Genomic DNA, 18,571 nt, shown 5'->3' with positions numbered 1-18,571 from the left:
TCTGCTGATCCAGGTCAGCAAACAGTTCTTTCTGTGGTGTTGAATGGGGCCAGCATAATGCAAAAATAAAGATGTATGCACACAAAACCAAACCTGTGAGGCACAAGGGTTGGACCCAAGTTTTCACCACTGTGCTTATCACAGAAGACTGTTTCTGATGATTTTTGCTAGACCATATGTGCCATGTATTTAGACCATACGTAAATGTAGCTTAATGAAGAATGAATGCTGATGAACAAATAGCATAGAGTGAAACTTGCTTTTCTAAGCCACAGTTTCTAACTGGTGTGGGTTTTGTCTGTCTTCAAAGATATCATCTGCTGCTTGCGGTTATGGATTCACACTGCTGGCTTCTAATACCAGAGACATCACCAAAGTGTGGGGAATGGGGCTCAACAAGGATTCCCAGCTTGGATTCCAAAGAAGCAGAAGAGATCAAAGTAAGGATTTAAGTGTTTTAAAGTTTTACAGCGTGGCACTGCAGTATGCCTGAGGTACAGGGAACTTCATATGTTTGGGGGTGTGAAAAACATCAGGAGGCTTTGATGGGGTCCCAGGCTGTGCTTTATTTTTTTAAACAGGTATTTTTTTAAAATTTATCTGTGTTTTTTTGTGTGTTGTAATTGGTCAAGGTGTGCCTCTGTTCTCTACTCTACACTTGTTAGTTTCATGCAAACAGGAATGTAACCGTTTATTCTTCAAAGAAGTGTGATGTTGGCTAATGTGTGGCTTTGAATCTATAATTCAACAGTAGACACAGTTTAGTTAATAAAATTATTTTGGCAGGATGGTTTGCTCACTTCTGTTGCCTTTSCACTTAAAAACGAAAGTACTTTCTCACAAAGTTTTTTTAATACAGTCAGTGGGKTTTTTGTGAAGCTGTAGGGTTTTTTAAAAAATTATTTTAATAGCAAGTTACGTTTTGAGGGATAAACATGTTTTTCAGTCATTTTGTCTTTGAGACACGAGGCTCTCAAACACATTTAAGATGACAATTTCTGGGCAGAACATTGCTGCCTTCCACCGAAGACAGACAGGAAAAACACAAACTTTCTTCATAAACATTTATGTGGACATTCCTCCATAAACAGTTGAGGAAAATCATGATAAAAGGAGTTTTTCTCACTGTGGTGTGTAAGAGTGTAACCTATCAAGGTAGGGTGTGTCTGATATGAGCAAAAGATTAAGCTTTGTGGAGAAGCAAAAGAAAATTGCAGCTACARTACATCAGGTTGAGGTTTCCAATGGTGCTGCTTTGTGCTGGCACACTGGGTAGTTCCGTAGAAGTGCACACACAGCAAGTGTGTAAACAACATCTTCAAAATGCAGGGACTGCAGAAACCTCTGCTCACTTCTGCATTTAAAGGTTTTCACTCTTGCTGGGTCTTAGTTCTGATATCTCAGGAGTGTCTTGCAATTACCTTGTTGTTCATCTGACCTGGAGACTRTTTTTGTCAGAGAATCCAGAAATAGGTTAAATACTTGGGCAGTTCAAGCCCTGCTAAGTAAGACAGTGTGTATGGCAAGATTGGTTGAGAATTGGTGAAGATCAGTGGGATTGCTATTGCTGCATGTTTAATGTTCCCCAGACAAGTTTTCTTCTGGGATGTGCTGCTCTGTACTGTTTTACACACTTCGGTGCCTGCTGCTTCTAACACTGTGTTGCTGTAGATGCTTCATTTCCAAGGGCATTTGTGGCTTTCTGACTTTTAGATGGTTGYATCTAAAGTACTAATATTTCATGCTCACCCTCCTGTTCCTTAACCATCTCATTATCTCTTTTCTCCAAATCCCCTCAGCTATCAGTGATGATTACTGCAGGTCCCAGTAGCTTGTGTGTCTGCTGGCCGGAACAGAGAAAGGTTTTTTTTTTCTCTGTTGATTTCCAGGTGTTTCTAGACAGGTAGAGACTTGGCTGTCTTTAAGGGTAGCTGGCAGCCACCTGTTGCATGGCAGATGGCCACCATTGGCAGTCTGCCTGTTGTGCTGCCTGTCCTTACATCCAGTAGTGTCTTACTGCAAAAAAAGTGTAGTTTTTAAATTTTTTTTTGTTGTTTTTCTTTTTATGGTTTTTTTTTTCTTTTTATGTTTTTTTAATTGAAGGCCATGAGAGCCATTAAAACACTGCTGCCTTTGTGTGGTACTGCTTTACGTCCTCTGGGATTTGATTTCACTTATTACARTGACTTTGATATCAAGGCTTTTTATCTCCCCTTAACATTTTCCCTAGTATTGATTTATGTTTTGGTGTTCTTTCCCCCCATGCCCCAGTTGACTGTAACTGATTACATGTTCTTCAGGTTGCTGAATATTTTTAAAGTACAGCRTGTCATTTTTCATGAACCTTAGATATCTTTTTCTCTGTGGACCTAGCCTAATCTTTCTTGCATTCCTTGTTTCTGAAAATGCCTKTAATCCACTGTTCTTTATATATGAAGCACTAAGATTTCTTTGTTCACCTTTCCTGATACATTTTTGTGATTGCTACTCTTGTACCTTGTTCGCAATATCCCCAGTTGCACAGAATGCTTGTGCATGATATTAAGCTCTAGTAATGTAGCTGTATTCACCAAAGTGGTTGAAAATGTAGATGAAAGTCTCMGTTTCACAATTCTGCTACCTGAAGCTTTAATAACATTCAGACTCTAGGTATGATGGATATGATTAGGCAGTGATTATTGACTTCACCTATATCCATGGCTTTTACCTTCTCCCTCCCACTGTGATAAATCCGTGTCAACCTCTGTGGTTAGTATCTTGGCTTTCTAAAATGTATCTGCTTTTGTAACAAAGTAGAAGTGAGTGTGTGAATGTACAACAGTATCAGCAAATATGTGTTGAATTTACTTTGTGGAAGCTGCTGATGTTAAATTGTTCTTTCTTCCTTAAGCYAAGGGCTATGAATATGTCTTGGAACCATCTCCAATTCCATTACCACTGGACAAGCCGCAGCAAACTAGAGTCTTGCAAGTGTCCTGTGGGAGAGCTCATTCCCTGATCCTGACAGATAGTGAAGGAGGTACGCTGTTGCTTGTGCTGATGATGTCAAGGGATACTTTTACTAAAAACTTGAAAAAATATCTCCTTCTTTCCTTTAAAACTACAACCCASGTGGGCTTCTGCACTGTAAATGGGATGCAGGCAGCTGTTTGCCTTCATGGGATTGTTCCTGTGAGGGAGAGCCATGAGCTCTTGGCTCAAGTTGTAAATGTGCTGGGAGCTTTTTTACTRCAAGGTTTGTTTCTGTAGCCCCAGGCCTGGCTGAGTTCAGCCTATTTGTCTTGTTCACTCGGATGTGTTTTTGAGTGCAGATTTGGGTGACTTCTGTGTTGCTTCCCCTTGAAGTCGCAGAGTGCTGTGTTTATAAAAGCAATTAATTAATTAATAGCCCTTCATAGAGAAGATCCTGTTTGTGAATTGTCTTTCCACATCTCTGGGAACTCTCTGGTGCAGTGGTTTCAGTGCTGCGTCAAGTGATCCAGCTTCCTAGTGGGTGAGCTGGTTGGTTGGTTGATTCCCACTCCTGTGGGAATGCTGATCTATTTCTGAGTCTCCTTGACAACGGCWGGATGAACTAGGCAATTCCTGGCAGTGGGCTCCAGGTACTGCTGCTGTGCCTGCAACAATACTGCTGGGTGTTGTTGATGAAAATGGGTTCAGTCACTTCAATTCAAATTGGACTTCCTTTGAAATAAGCTTATGCCAATTTTTACATTGCTGTGCTCCACCTTTCAGACATAGAACTGCATGAAAACATTTTGTGGATCTGAAAAGAGACTTTTAGAGGATTGGGCAGTAATAAAACTAGTATGTTTTATCACTGTTTTTCAGTTTTCACAATGGGAAACAATTCTTATGGACAGTGTGGCCGGAAGGTTGTTGAAGATGAAATTTACAGGTGAGAATTCAAAGATCCTGAACTTTCTTATTGTTGAAAACATAATTGCATGAAAACAACCCTCCAGTAAAGCCTGAAGGTGGAAAAGGTCTGKTAGTATAAGCATAACATTTAAGATTAAGGAGTCTGAGAACAGGCTTTTGTGCTGTAGGCATCATATAAGCAGCCTGCCTTTGAACGCAGGCTGGGCACTAGCAGTCTGCTGAACACATTCACAGGAGACAAAAGAAYGTCAGTATGGGACTGTTCTCCCCACAGGGTGTAGTGAGAGAACCCAGTCTTCATAAATTGGTGTTAGTAGTCGAGCTTTCTCCCTTTAGCTGCTCAGAGTGCATGTTGTTTCTGAAGGTGATAGAAGTTCCATTTAATTAAGAAAGAGGCATCCTCTTGTCGAGTCTCTGCTATAACTGCCTCTGGGTCTGTAGTGCTTTTCCTTCGCTGGGTTTTTTGTGGGTTCCATGAAATCATAWGCTCAAAGTGCTCTGTATGATAGAGTAAGTGATAGTGGGAATATGGTGAATTGCTGATTCCCTAGTAGCACAAAAAAAAATTTTGTTCATTGCTCTGTCTGTGATCCTTAACACTTGGTCTGTAAAGTTTGAGAAAATAGCTGTAATTAGGTGGCTTTTGTTAGTCTTGATACTGGGAGTCAGTCACTGGATTGTTCATAATTCCTGGTATTGTGGAAAAATGATGGGAATGTTAGCACTTACACTGTGCTTTGGGATATCTAATTTAGTTAGGTGCAGTGTTTCTTGTGGGTACTGCGGTATTTTGTCATGTCTGCTAGTTCTTGTCTAGGGACTTATTTGAGGATTGCTCCTGCCCCCAATTCCACATGAGCTTATGTTTAAAAAGTGACAGTTCTTCTTAAATAAGAGAATGTAGAAGTATGATCCTTCTTCGTGCAGGTATTTTGCAGTGAAACTACATGAAAATGAATTTGTCTACTTGAGATAATAAAGCGGCTTTCAGTAGAGGCAGGTTTACCTTCGTGTTTTTCAGTTGCAGTCTTCTGAAATCCTCTGTGTTGCCTTTTCTGTTCTTGGTGGTTTTTTGGTGTCCAGTGAAAGCCATCTCATTCATCAGCTGAAGGAATTTGACAGCAGAGTTGTCCAGGTAAGATAATCATCTGAAATCCTGAAGGCAGATTGAAATCCAGCTGAACAGCTGAGCTCAGAGTGGCAGTCATTGGCTTGAAGCTGAGTTGAAACCAGTAATAGGTGCTGTACCCCAGACATCTGGGATCTAATCCTGTTTACATTTTCACTAGTGATCTGGATCACAGAGTGTTCCGTCAGCACATAGCAGATGACATAAAACTCTGAGGTGACTGATAAACCAGAGGGTGGTGCTGCCATCCAGAGGCTGGATAAATGGGCCTACATGAACCTCATCAAGTTCAGCAGTGGGAAGGGCCAAGTCCTGCTGCTGGTGAAGAGAATTTCAGACACCACCATGAGCTAGGGRTGACTGTCTGGGAGSCAGCTCTGCRGAAGAGGCYCTAGGGGACACCAGRTTRACCAYGAGTGTCATTRTTTGMCTCWGGYCAAATGCCAGGCMCCCACAAAAGCMGCTYAGTCACCCTCCCCTGCTACAGCTCTGTASAGGTGAGAAAAATTTAAATGAAGGGTTCATGAGYTGAGATAAGGACTGGAAGAAAACACTCCAAGGGCARAACAGGCTCAACTTAGGGGTACAAAAGTGAGTTTATTACTAACAAAATCAGAAGATGATAATGAGAAGTAAAACAAGYCCTYAGAACACCTTTTTTCCCCCCAASYYCTCCCTCCTTCCCACTRACAGRGCAGGGGACAGAGYGTGGGGGGTTTGATCAGTTCGTCACCYGCGGTTTTCTTACWCTGCTCAGGGAGAGGAGTTCTTCCCCTGCTGCACCACAGGGTCCCATGGGAGAGAGTTCTCCCATGAACTCCTCCAGYGTGGTTCCAATCTCATGAGCAGCAGTCCTCCCAAAATTGCTGCAAYGTGAGTTCCTCCCACAGCAGACAGTSTTCCCCARACTGCTGCWKYGTGGGTCACTTGTCTGCAGGGTGCAGTCCTCCAAGGACAGGCTGTGTGGAAGCAGGGCCCCCTCTCTCCATGGGTCTCCCACAGCATCACAGCCTCCTCCAGGCATCCACTCGCTCTGGTGTGGRCACCTCCCCCATGAGCTGCAGGTGAATCTCTGCATCCCCAGTGGATCCCCGTGGGCTGCAGGGGGACAGCTGCTCCACCATGGTATTCAGCATGGGCTGCAGAGCAATCTCAGCTCCTGTGCCTGGATCACCTCCTCGTCCTCCTTCTCCACTGATCTTGGTGTCTCCCTGTTGTTCCCTCACATGACCACACCTCCTCCTCCTCTCTAGTTGGGATTAAAGCTGTCCCACCACCTTGGTTTTGGTTTCTTCTTACATATGTTATCAAAGAGGTGTTATCACCATTTCTAACTGGCCCAGCCTTGGCCAGAGGCATGTCCATCTTTGGAGCCACCAGCGCAACTGGCTCTGCTGGACATGGTGGAAGCTTCCAGCAGCTTCTCACAGAAGCCACCTCTGTGGCCTCTCCCTGGTGCCAAAAACCAGGCTGTGCAAAACCAACACAATGAGCCWGCAGTGTGCTCTTGCTGTAGAGAAGACTAATGATACCCTGTGCTGCATTAGGAGGTGTGTAACCTGCAYGTCAAGGAGGTGCTTCTTCCTTTCTACTCAGCCACACTCAGACTACTTGTGTCCATTTCTGGGTTCTCCACTACTCTCTTCTCCGTCATGATTTGTTGTTCCCTTTTGTCACTTCTATATTGCTTAGGAGTTTGAATTTTGTCTTTCTCTTTTCAAAAATGAGCTGTGAAAYCATCCACTTAGACTAGCCAGCATTTCTCTAGGTTGGGTTCCTAGAGGAGCAAGGGACTGCAGGGCAGCAGAAACACCTGCCATGGCTGCAGTATTCCCAGGCACAGCAGCAGTTTGTTGGTATGTCTGTGCCCCTGTAGCCATACTCTATGGGCAAACATTACTCCTGTTAGACTGATTTATCCTGACCTAATGAGACTCTGCCATGGTTCATCCTAAAACTGTTTTGAGTTAGACCTGTAAACTTCTGTTTGGACTTTTCATTATGGGTTTGTTTTTTTTTTTTGGGAGGTTGAGTACTTGTTACCTGTTTGTACTTCGATAACAGCAGCTATGTGCTTAATATTGGTAGTCATTCTCTTGTTGATTGAATCCCTTTAATTTTTGGTTAATTTTTGATGTTTGGTTTAGAATGGCTTTTTGCTTTGCTTTAATTCATGCCAAATCTGTAGCAGACACAATGGTTAGTTCAACATAAATGCAGATGTGAGAATAGCTGTGTACCTAGAGTGCTTACATTGCAAAGAATCAATAGCAGTTTGTAGCCGGCATCAAGAATCATGCAGTTAGCATCCTGTGAAGGGAGAGCTCTTATTTACWGTTTCCTGTTTTATTGTGTTGTACTGCTGAATTTAGCTTTCTTTCCTTGTTTTGGATCACAGAACAAATGGACTGTGGCATCACTTTCCATAAAGAGAATTCTGCTGTTTTCTGTGTTGTACCTTGTGGTGCTCGGCCTTCCCTTTCTATAGAACCATTTGATCAGGAGACAAAGGTCAAAATCTGAATTGATGGGCATCATAGAGGTCCATTGCTCAATTTGTCTGCCGGTAATGCTTTGCTAAATCAAATYTGAACATGTGACTTTTCCTGACTAACTCTGACTTTTTGTTTGCGTGCAGGTTGTGTGTGGGCAGGACCACAGTCTGTTCAGAACCGAGAAAGGTACCGTCTATGCATGTGGATGGGGAGCTGATGGWCAAACAGGTAGGAGCTCAGCTCAGCTTGTTTTTCAGGGAATTGATAAATGTAGGAAGCTGTCCTAATTTAGAGGTTGTGATGTGTATTTGTCRTACATGTGTGGACAGAAAGGGACTGCTATGTTTTGAGTTGTGAATAGATGTTTTCAGTACTCTTGTAACCAAACTGAGACAATCCAGTTAATTTTTGGAGGATCTTTAGGATTCCACCCAAGCAATCCAAGCATGCAATTGGAGGAGAGTGTATCTGCTGTTCAAGGCTTTCTGAGGGGATGTGGAAGTGACATGGGTAGCTTTGCTCTTCAGCTTGGTGGTGGCTTTGCCTTCCTGATTCTTGTTTCAGGGTCTGTCCTGCTCTTTTGAACTGACAAGCCCTTTGGTGGCTGCTGCTGTTTCAGCATGGGATCYTTGGCCAGACCCTTTTTTGTGGTGGCTTTTGCTGCAGAGAACTTCCTTCTCACAGTCATTCGTACTTTTTATTCCTTTTGCTGCTCCCAAAGTTCTTGCCATGGTTCTTTTGTGCCAATATAGTGTAACCCAGTTTTCTGTCATCTGYATTCTGGTCTCTTTTCCAGGCAGCAATTTGTCATGTAAAACATTTGCTTTCCAGCCTCTTCTGCTGTTTTCCCTGCTGTTGTCTAACTGATTGCAATGTGCTGTCACTAGTGGCTCTCCTTGCAGAAGACAGGRTGCAGCCAGTTTGTGTAACTTCATCTCAGTTGGGATATCTGCCTGGCTTGGTTATTGTTCTTCAAACACTTTGGGCTATACAGATAAAAGATAGGATACTTCTCAGGGCAGATTGTATAAAGTTGTTGTGTACACCAGAGAGGTGGCTTTGGCTAGTGGAAGTGGTGGTTTTGGCTGCTTGTCTGCTGCAGCTGGTAATTAATTAGAAAGATTCYTTTCAGAGGAAGGGTGATTTTGTTATAACATGACAAAAATGGTCCTAGGCAGGATTAAAAAAAAAATCTGCAAAAAAATTCTTCATAATCTCTTCTTTTTTTTCTTTTCAGGTCTTGGACACTACAACATCACCAGTGTTCCTACTAAGCTRCATGGTGACATTGCTGGAGTAAACATTATCCAGGTCTCTTCCTATGGGGACTGTTGTCTGGCTGTTTCAGATGAAGGAGATGTSTTTGGTTGGGGAAATTCAGAATACTTGCAGTTGGCATCTGTCACAGAAACCACACAGGTCAGTTGATCTGGAAGTGTGTTTTTATGTATTTCTGTTCAGCTGTTGTGTACAAAGTTAAAAATTATATGCATCTCCCTGKTCTGGGTTCTTTTGTCTGCAGATACAAGCACCACTAGCAGGCTGCTTTTTCCTAAGCTTACAAAACCAGTCTGACACGTTTGTGTAGCTTTAGGGGGCAGTATGTTTCCAGASTTTGATAGACTAAGGTTTGTGTCACCTTGCCCCAGTTTGTTAGTCTAAGAATCCTGTGTTCTTCTTTCTCCATCCCCTGGACTTYGTGCCAAACTGAGATCCAGCTCAAGTGCTTTTGCTAATTTCAGGACAGGAATTAGTCTTTTGACTGGCTARTCTAGGATTTCAAGTGGTCCTACTTTGAGCATAGTGCTGGTCCAGATGGCTCTTGGAAGTCTCTTCCAGTCAACCTGTATGCTGGTGAATTTTTCATGGACATCTTAGTGGATAAGACTCAGTATAACTGAGTCATAAATAAATTCCAGTGTTTCACAGATAAAAGTTTTTTTKGAGCAAACTTGTAGGTGTAGAGTGCCGACTTTCACACAAGGCATTGTACTGCTGAGATAATTAGGCAGTTGGTCTCATTTTACAGCTACTTTAGGAAATGGAGTCAGGAAATWAATCAATACTCAAGCTACTCTTGGCAGAAAGCTAATAGCAAATAATTATATTAGAATAGCTTTAGCAAAATTTTAGAAACCTTTGTTTCCTGTGCCTCTCCTGATGTAGCTTTAATGTAAGGCTCAATACYGAGACCCGTAAGACCTGAGGACAATGATCAGGTTATACAGTGTAGCTGTTTTCCTAGCTGGGTGCCTGATGGAGGTCAGTGGCATCTGAAATGAATGAATAGCATGTTTGCCAAAAATKAGAGTCTTAGCTAAAATATAGATACAGTGCAAAKTGTAGAATGGCAGAGCTATGAAATMGAAGATTGMTTTTTACATATGTCAAGCTGTGTATGTGTGTTGTGTTGGACTGCACCAAATAAGTGCAATTTTCTTTAAGTGATTTTTCCCTGCTAGGTTCAAAAATGCCACTGTGGACTGAATTTTAGTGTTCTAATCCAGTGTRAAAACTTGAAAACATGCTCGCCTATTGACTACCCCATTGTTCTGACTTTCCTTGTTGCCATGCATGTAAACTTTCCAGTAGGTAACTTTCCACCTTGTCCTTGCCTTAATGAATTGCATGTAGTTTTCTTTTTTAAGTTTTGGGACTTGCATTTATTAAATTATTTAGACAATAAGTGTTGTATCAGGAATCCAGTGTATGTAAACTAACCAGAACTAGAGAGAACAAATTAAAATGAATGTCTAGTTTGCAGTTTACTTTGTCTCTAACAACTCTTCTGCAATCTTGTACAGGTGAATGTTCCCAGGCATTTGCCATTCAAGATTGGAAAAGTAAAGGAGGCTGCCTGTGGAGGGACTGGCAATGTTGTTCTAACAGGTGAGTTACTTCTAGAATCACCCACTTTTAGTGCCAGGTTGCACAGTAGGTGGATTGTAACATCATGAAACAAGTATCTTGTTTTCTAGAAACAGGGAAATACTGTGTGTTATGAGGAAAGCTAGGAGACTGAGAAACGTGTGATTTAAGAATGTACTACAGGAGTTGTTTTCACTAGTGCAGAGCATTGCTTCCAGTGTGTGCTGTTGTGAACAGTTCTGCAGACTAGAGCAAGAGCATGGCTGCTGTTTGCTCTTCTGATCTCTTTTGCTGTCATACAGGCCTCTAATTAGTATGGATATAGGTGGGAAGTAAAGCAATACTTGAGAGAAAGTCGAACCCTTCAGACCCCATATGAATCTGACATGTTTATAAATCATTATGAACATGTTTATAAATCATTATAAATCATGATAAAAAGTAGAAAGTTCTGAGTTCAGTGAAACTCTGCAGCACATCCTTAGTGACTGTTCTTTGGGTTGTCAGTGGCTGGGGAGCATAGCTGGAGGGTTGCTGAATGAAGGAAGGAATTGTATTACTTCCTTGAAGGATTATCTCAAGGAAGATGTTCATATTTATAATGGGGTTATTGTGATGACCAGAATTGGAGCGTCTAGTGTGAAGGAAACTAGCTAGCTGACATAGAAACTTACTCTTTCTTATGCTGTCTGGCTACTGCCTTTCTAAGGCACTCAGCTTAAGGCAGAATGCCAGGCAGAGTGACATCCAGCTGCTGATTTGGGCATGCACAAGAGAGAAAACCATGATAATAAACTCTCAACCTCTGTCCTATCACCCAGTACAGTGAAGTATTTTATCCAACTCATTCTTGTGCTGGCACTATTTCCCCATGAAAGTTTTGCATGGGAAGTCTGATTTGCTTGCACAGCTTAGGAAAAAATTGAGGCTTTTGGATGAGAATGCATTAATGCAGATTTTAAATAATCAAAAAGTGATAGACTGAGCTGGGAGAAAGGAAAGATCCCTTTGGTTCTGATTAACTCTTGGTTGTGGCATGAATTTCAAAAGCACAGACTTTCTTACAGAATGTGTTCTTATTGTAATACAGAAGAAGGAAATGTTTTTGTCTGGGGATACGGAATTCTTGGGAAAGGACCAAACCTAATAGAGACAGCAGTGCCAGAGATGATCCCACCCAGACTTTTTGGCTGGTCAGACTTCAGTCCGGATATCCGTGTTGCTCATGTTCGCTGTGGACTCAGCCAATTTGCAGCACTTACGAGTAAGTTTCTCATACTTCTCTACTGTCATGGAGAGGTCATGTTGCTATGTTATTGGCAGAAAGGAAAACAAAAAAAACCCAAGCAACAATCCCCCCCCCCCCAAAAAAAAAAAAAAAAAAAAAAAAAAAAGCTTACCGTCTTTCTTGAAACTGAAGGCACACTGGAATGCAGCAGCAGGGAGCCAGACAGCACATTTACAGGTGTCAGCATGGTTTCTGGCATATGTTTTATGCTAACTTATGGTTTAATTAGGGAAGTGTTACTTGTCTAACACAAAGAAAAAACTTTTCTCAAACAGGAAATCCAGAAGTTTTTTTTCATTTCCTTGTATAGAATGAGTCAGTCTGCTGCACTTTAGCAGCAGCAGGAATTTATGTGATAAATGAACTAACTAAAACTGAGTCTAAATGAAACATAGTTTCTTGGCATTTCTGGCCAATTGAGTTAGCAGCCTGAGGTGGGCAGACCCAAGCATTTAATATTCAAAGGGTATGATACCGTGCTCTGTGCACCCTGTGAAGGTTCCCAGTGTTTGAAGGGTTTTAAATTTGAAAGTCTTAAATTGGGCAGCAGTTCAGAGATCCAGCTGCTAGCAAAGAAAAGGGCCAGGGCTGGGTCCTTTTGGGGAAGTGGTATGTGTGACACTGTCCCAGTTTGGTTGCAGGGTGCTTGTAACTGGGCTCTCCTTGGTATTCAGAAAGAGGTAGAAATGATGTTCTGATGAAATTGYACCTATTTTATAGATTGTGTTTTGGTTGTCTCTGCAGTGGAGCTGATCCAAACACTTCTGAGATCTGWGGGTTTTCCTAAGGAGCTCAAAACTCCTCAACTCCGTTGAACACAAATTTTTGCTTTTTCTAGCTGTCAGTAGAAGTTCACTTCTCTTAGACAGTSAAACAAGTAGTCTGCAAGTGATGGCTTAGGACAGATCTTACTGTCTTGCTTACTGGATTTGCTCTGCAGACAGCTGGTACAGATCAGCTGTAGTTGTCTAACTTGCATCACAAATGATTCACTTCACAAGTGATTCCCTGGAATTTCTGCTGCTGCACTTTCTTCAAATAAAATTCCAAAGCAAATKATGTAAGAGGGGGATACAAAGACTTGCATACAGAATTTGTTTCTTGTACTGCTCATTAGGCATAATTTTCTCCAAACATAAGTACATTTATTGTACCTTAAAGTAAATCTGGTGGCTGTCATACTGCTTGTAATACCCTGTATACTCCCAGAAACATTGTATTCACATTTGCCAGCATCACAAATAGAATTCTTCCTTTTTAATGACTCAGTTCTTTTCTATTTTTTTTTCTCCTGTGCAGACAGAGGAGAACTGTTTGTATGGGGGAAGAATCTAAGAGGGTGCCTGGGAACTGGAAGAATGGAAGACCAGTATTTCCCATGGAGAGTAAGGATGGTGGTATTAAGGCTAAGAGTATATTCTTTGGCTAGTTTTTGTTATCCAGAGGGAAGAACCATCATTTGCTATGCAGTTTTGTTCAGTAGTTCTGAACTTGGAAGTGGAAGCTTAAATGACTGTAGAAGTGCTTTGGTTTCCAGAAGTTCTTGTGTAGGCTGCTTGGGGATGGAGGTATTTAATAAACCTTTTAGTCTGCTATGTCAGTAATGATTTTGGATCCTAAAACAACATCTAGTGCTGTGCCAACATATCTGAAYAGTTCTCATCTCTTTCCTGTCAACCATCATCTACCTGCTACCCTTACTGCCTCATTTTTCCCCTTCTAACCTGTGCTTCTCTTTGTATGTTCTGCAAAGAAAACCATTAGTATTGGTCATCTTTCCAAAGCATAACTCACCTAAATTAGGTGAACATTTTGGTTGTTGATGGGTACAGGTTCACAGAGTGGTGGGTTTCCTGCCCACCTATGGTGGTGCGTCGCTGGTCTGTTTGTTAGGTTATAGGAGGAGATCCTTACTCAACTGTGTCCACAGCTGTTTCACAGTGCTTCCAGTTGCACTGCTTCCTCCCAGACTCAGTGGACGTAGGAGAGTCTTTGACTCTGGAGTTCAGCTTTCTGCTTAACAGATGCTCCTGGTCTCAATGAAGGCCAAGTAGGAGATGAGGGAGGCAATCAATTGGACCACCCTGGAGTCCCTGTCTTGTGTGTCTGAATTTGCAGTGGACRTGTTTCTGTACTGTTTGTTTAAAAATGAACAAAACCAGACGAGCTCTGGAACATTTGCCTAAAATCACTCTGCTGTRGGTGAGTGGAATTTCCRAATTCACTTCCCCAAGTGTGGACAYTGGGGKTAATGCTCTTTCAGACASCCWGTTCCTKTCTGACAGTACTGTGGCAGTGTGCCTTGACCTCCTGCCCCAGAAGTAGTTGCTCTCCTCTCTCTTAGTTATAATGAAATCTTGCTTTTTTAGACTCTGCTTTGCTCAAGTTTGAAGTCAGTTTTAAGTGAATAAGCTGTAACTTCAGGAGTGAGGAGCTGGTCTCTTAAGCATCAAAGCACAAACTGCCTTAGGCTGAGTTGAAYCTTTGCCTTGTTCCAATTCTTGCTGATGAGAGGAGAGGCAAATCCCTGTGGTGCTTGGGCAGATCCCTCTTCCTGCTGTCCGGATTATGCTCTGTTCAGTCATGCAGCTTCTGTTGCTGAACAGATGGGCTGAGGCTACGATCTCCTCACTGTCTGCTAGTGAGCCTGCTCTTCTTTCTCCTTCCAAAGCTTTATGTGCTTCTGTGAAGGAAAAAGGAATATTTCACAGCTCAATGCACAAGCCTGCCTGGTGCTGAATCTTGCTCTTTCTGTGTTTTCAAGTTGGCACTTGCATTGGGACAAATTCATGTGAAACTAGCTGGCATGTTAAGCAGAAGGAGGATGAGAAGTAGGAAATACCAGGKGCAGAGTACCAGCTTGATAAATAACTCATTCTCATATGTTTTTTCCAGGTAACTGTACCCGGTGAAGTGGTGGATGTAGCATGTGGAGTTGATCATATGGTAAGCATGGTCAAGTCTTTTACTTAGGAAGCAAGTAAAAGTAAAGGGCTGCTGGCCCTGAKCATTGTACCAGGGCGATGCAGGGACTTGCTGACAAGCTTCTTGGAAAGGAAGACTCATTCTATGAAACCAAATGACTGTGAGCAGAGACAGCCATAGCAGTGTCTGGATGTGTTGTCCTCTCTGCATCATTGAAATGCTCTGGCCTGGCTGCAGGAAGGAAGAACATTCCCCGAGGAGTGTGGAAATGCAAGGACTGCTCCAGCTTGTTTGTGATGAGCTCCCAGAGAATCAGAGGCCCAGCCCCAAGCCGGTGAGCTGCTCTATGCCTGAAAATGAAGAGCATTTCCCTCAAGGAAGACTGGCATGGGATGAAATCTGCAGCACGGGACACTGATATATGGACATTTCCTGTCATCAGCTCTGGAGTGTCAGTGTTGGGCAGAGCCAAACTTTTGCTCAAGGGAAAAGGTGGGGGTTATTTTGTGCWACTTTTTTATGTGGAATAGAGGTCATGCTGGCTGTTGAAGCCCAGCACAGCTGTCTTGGGTGGCTGCTCCCAGCTGCACTGTGCCCAGGCTGTTTTCCTGTRTAGAAACAGGATGCACAGGGGCATGCACAGCCCTGGCCTGGAGGCAGTGATGTGTCTGTGGGCTGTTRAAGGCTTTCTGTGTTAATGCTAAAGACAGTATGGCCAGAGGAACACATTCGAAGAGTGAGAACATATTTGCAGGGCTAAGTACTATTAGATAAGACAGCAGGCTCTCTGTGCTGCAGAAGGACAGATGAATGGTGACAGAAGCCCATCTATCAGGGAGGCTGGAAACAAAGCCCYTGATCAGCTACCAGCAAAATCAGTGCTTAGGCATGGATATAGGCAGTACTCACTGCCCCTCAGGTATCTTTGTTTCCTTGTGTTGATCACACATCAGTGCCTTTGATTTTTTTGGGGATTCCCTACACTCGTTCTATTTTCAGAGGTAAGGTGGCTCTCAGTTGCAATTAGCTCGGCTTTTCAGGATTGCCTAGCAGGGAAGGGAATCTKAATGGGTAAGAAGAAGAGCTTCATTCTTTGGTACCTTCTTAACAGTCAGCTGATAGAGATGGGCTGCAACAGCTCTGTGTATCTGTAGCAGGTACTTACCCAATCTCACACCCAGGTGTGGGAAACTGTCTCCTGTGAAGCACACCAAATATCAAGTAGAATTGTGTTTTTTCTCTCCATGTGATACTTCTACTATGCAAACTACTGTCGTGAAATCCGAGCTAGTAGATTTCCACTAAAGTGATTATAAAATCTTTATCATTAGTAACAGAAATATTCTTGAGCATGATCTTTTGTGCATTGATTGGTTCTGCATTTAAGCTGCACCATTTTGGTTCACAATTATGTGACAGGAAACCACTTCTGTCAGCTGAGCCACCTCCATACCTGCAGGACTGATAGTGTTGTAGTCAGGCATTGCAGCCATGGCCTAGGGTACACCACGTACATTTTGGCTTCATTAGATGCAATTCTATGGCAAAACGTGGTGTGTAAACTTTACCTTGATTAAGTAAGTTTTGAAGGGCTTTGCATAAAATATAGGAAAATTGAACCAAAGTACATAGATATAGAGACACATGTCTGAGTTGTTATTGACATTCCTGTGTAACAGGTGTTGCTGAGTGAGTTGAGGCAGAACAGAAAGCAGTCTGTGAAACTGGCAGTCCTTCACTGCTCTGAACTCSCATTTGGTTGGCTTTAATTTATACCTGATTCTACATGTGACTTGGGCAACTTGTGATGTGCAAGCAATGTCTTGTTGGCCTCATGGGAGCTGCCATGCCCTTTCAACTTGAGGAGGCTTATTAAACCATTGAAAACAACACAAAAACTCTGATAAAAAGGTGTCACAAACAATGCCCTTCATGGATGTTGCTGTTGAGGTGGACTGGGCTCTCAGCTGCTCATTACCATTCCCTGTTTCCCATTCCCAGCATTGGGAAACAGCTGTGTTTTCTGAAGAACTGGGTTGAGTTCTTTGTGTTGCATTCTTGCTGTACAATAAATTGCAAAGTCTATGAGTTAATAAGATGCCAGTGAGGTCTTTAGTCCTAAATAGAAGAGTTATATGGCTTAATGCAGTGGGGGTGTTTGTGCCTTCATTACTGTGGCTGCCATAGCATTCTCAGACATAACTTGTTGGGAACAAGGTTAGTGGCAGTGAAGGCAGTCTGGCAAGCACCAGCACTTACACATGTTTTGGTTACAGTGTGGGGGAAGCATTTTGACCTTGGGCAGGTGCCCCCCAACCTGCTCTGTCATCCCTCTGCCATCAGCAGGGCAGGGAGAGAGAATCTGAAAGAAAGCATATGGGTTGGAACAGGRACAGGGTAACATCTGTTACCATCACAGGCACAGGAGACTCATGTTAGGGAAATCATTGTCAAACACAGGAGAGTAATGAGGAATTAGTACATCTAAATAGAAGTCTGACAGTGCTTTTCCCACACCTCTCCCTTCTTTCCAGGCTCAAACCTACTCCTGACTTTTCTGCCTCCTTTGTTTCCTCTGCTGACCTTTGTATCTACATGGTTATCTCTCACAGATTCTTACTCCTTTCTTTTGGATGCTGCTGTGCAGCAATTCTTCCCCTTTCTAAAATACAGTTCTTCCAGAGCTGCTGCTGCTGCTGTTGCTGATGGGCTCAGTCTTGGCTCAGAAAATGAAAATCTCCTCCTCCCCACCATACCCCTTGCCTGTTGAAAGCAGATCCAACCTGTGTGGCTTRTGCTCCAGCAGGAAGAGGGCCATACAGGAGCCCAGCCATGCTCGGGTAACTTTGTGAACTGCAAAGCAACTTAGCATCATTTTGTCCTTCAAAGTATGGCAGAGTAGACAGCCCAAAATATATCAGCATCCCTAAATATACCTGCAGCGAGAGAGTGTATGGGCCAAAGATGTACAGGGGGAGGAGCTCAGATTAGAACTAGAATAACCTACTTGATTTGGCATTGATTACACAAGTGATTTGCCTTCAGAACAGCACTGCGCCAGCATGATTGGCTTAAAATAGCCCAAAAGGGCTTCAGGACAGTTCCCTGGTGCAGAGCCCTGTGCATTTACAGTTCCAAGGACTGCAGTGGTTGAGCAAGCTTGCCACAGTGTCTGAGCAGGCTTGTCACAGTGGCTGAGAGCTGGAGGAGTTGCACAAGGGATGGGTGAGAGGTTCAAGCCCAAGTGCACCTGCACAAGTTCAGGCCTGTCCACACCATCCCAAAAGGTCCTGCCAATTCTCTGCTGGAAGCTGCATCCAGCATGGCCTGTGGGCTGCCTTGCTGCCCCTGCACAGCGAGGCCTCATCTGTCAGCAGATTATCTGACCCTCTGGGGATAAAACGTGAACGCCTGTGAAACACTATCTTAGGCACTTGCTGCATCACAACAGTCTTTTCTCYACAGGATTCTTCAAAAACAGATGAGTCAGAGAACTAGTAATTAGCCTGCAGCATTCAAAATACTCCTGAAACAATATTCCTTCATGATGCTTCATCATGACTCAAAAAATCAGTAGCATTTTTTTGCAAGGGGCTGGAGTCTTCCCCTCCTCCCTCGAGTGTCCCAGCATCTCCTGCTCAAAGGTGTGATCCTGGGCAGATAAGGTAAGAAAAATACTGATATGAAAAGGCATTAGTGTCTTTGAGGCCTAGGCACCAGTTTAACAGCCTAAATCCTGGTATTTACCTTAAGATGGCATTTGCTTTTGTGGGGAGTTGCAGGCAGTGCTGAGATTGTTTGGGAGTGCCTGTGTTGATTTATTTGTTTTTTTTTTTTTTTTTTACTGGATTAAACCCTTGAGGCAGCACTCTGCATTAAGGCTGCATTCCAGATTAGGAATCCCATAGTAATTTCTTAACATAAATGTTTTAACACTTGACCACTAGACTAAACAGAATACGCTGCACTAAAAAGGAAATGCTT

General features: G+C 42.9%; 1 protein-coding gene across 1 annotated transcript in view; it reads left to right on the top strand.

Annotated features, from left to right (window-relative positions):
* RCC1L (RCC1 like) overlaps positions 1-18,571 on the top strand; it is a 20,524-nt gene extending 1,953 nt beyond the window's left edge. Inside the window, 10 exon segments of the mRNA XM_057383555.1 lie at positions 311-440; positions 2,891-3,019; positions 3,832-3,898; positions 4,966-5,017; positions 7,650-7,734; positions 8,744-8,925; positions 10,311-10,395; positions 11,465-11,638; positions 12,962-13,047; positions 14,558-18,571. Of these exon segments, the coding sequence (XP_057239538.1) occupies positions 311-440; positions 2,891-3,019; positions 3,832-3,898; positions 4,966-5,017; positions 7,650-7,734; positions 8,744-8,925; positions 10,311-10,395; positions 11,465-11,638; positions 12,962-13,047; positions 14,558-14,635 (1,068 nt within the window). The 3' untranslated portion in view covers positions 14,636-18,571.

Source organism: Malurus melanocephalus, unplaced genomic scaffold, assembly GCF_030028575.1.
Source record: "Malurus melanocephalus ecotype Western Australia unplaced genomic scaffold, MMel_1.1 scaffold_639, whole genome shotgun sequence".
In the NCBI taxonomy this organism is placed as follows: domain Eukaryota; kingdom Metazoa; phylum Chordata; class Aves; order Passeriformes; family Maluridae; genus Malurus; species Malurus melanocephalus.
This window is presented reverse-complemented; position numbering and strand designations above follow the sequence as displayed.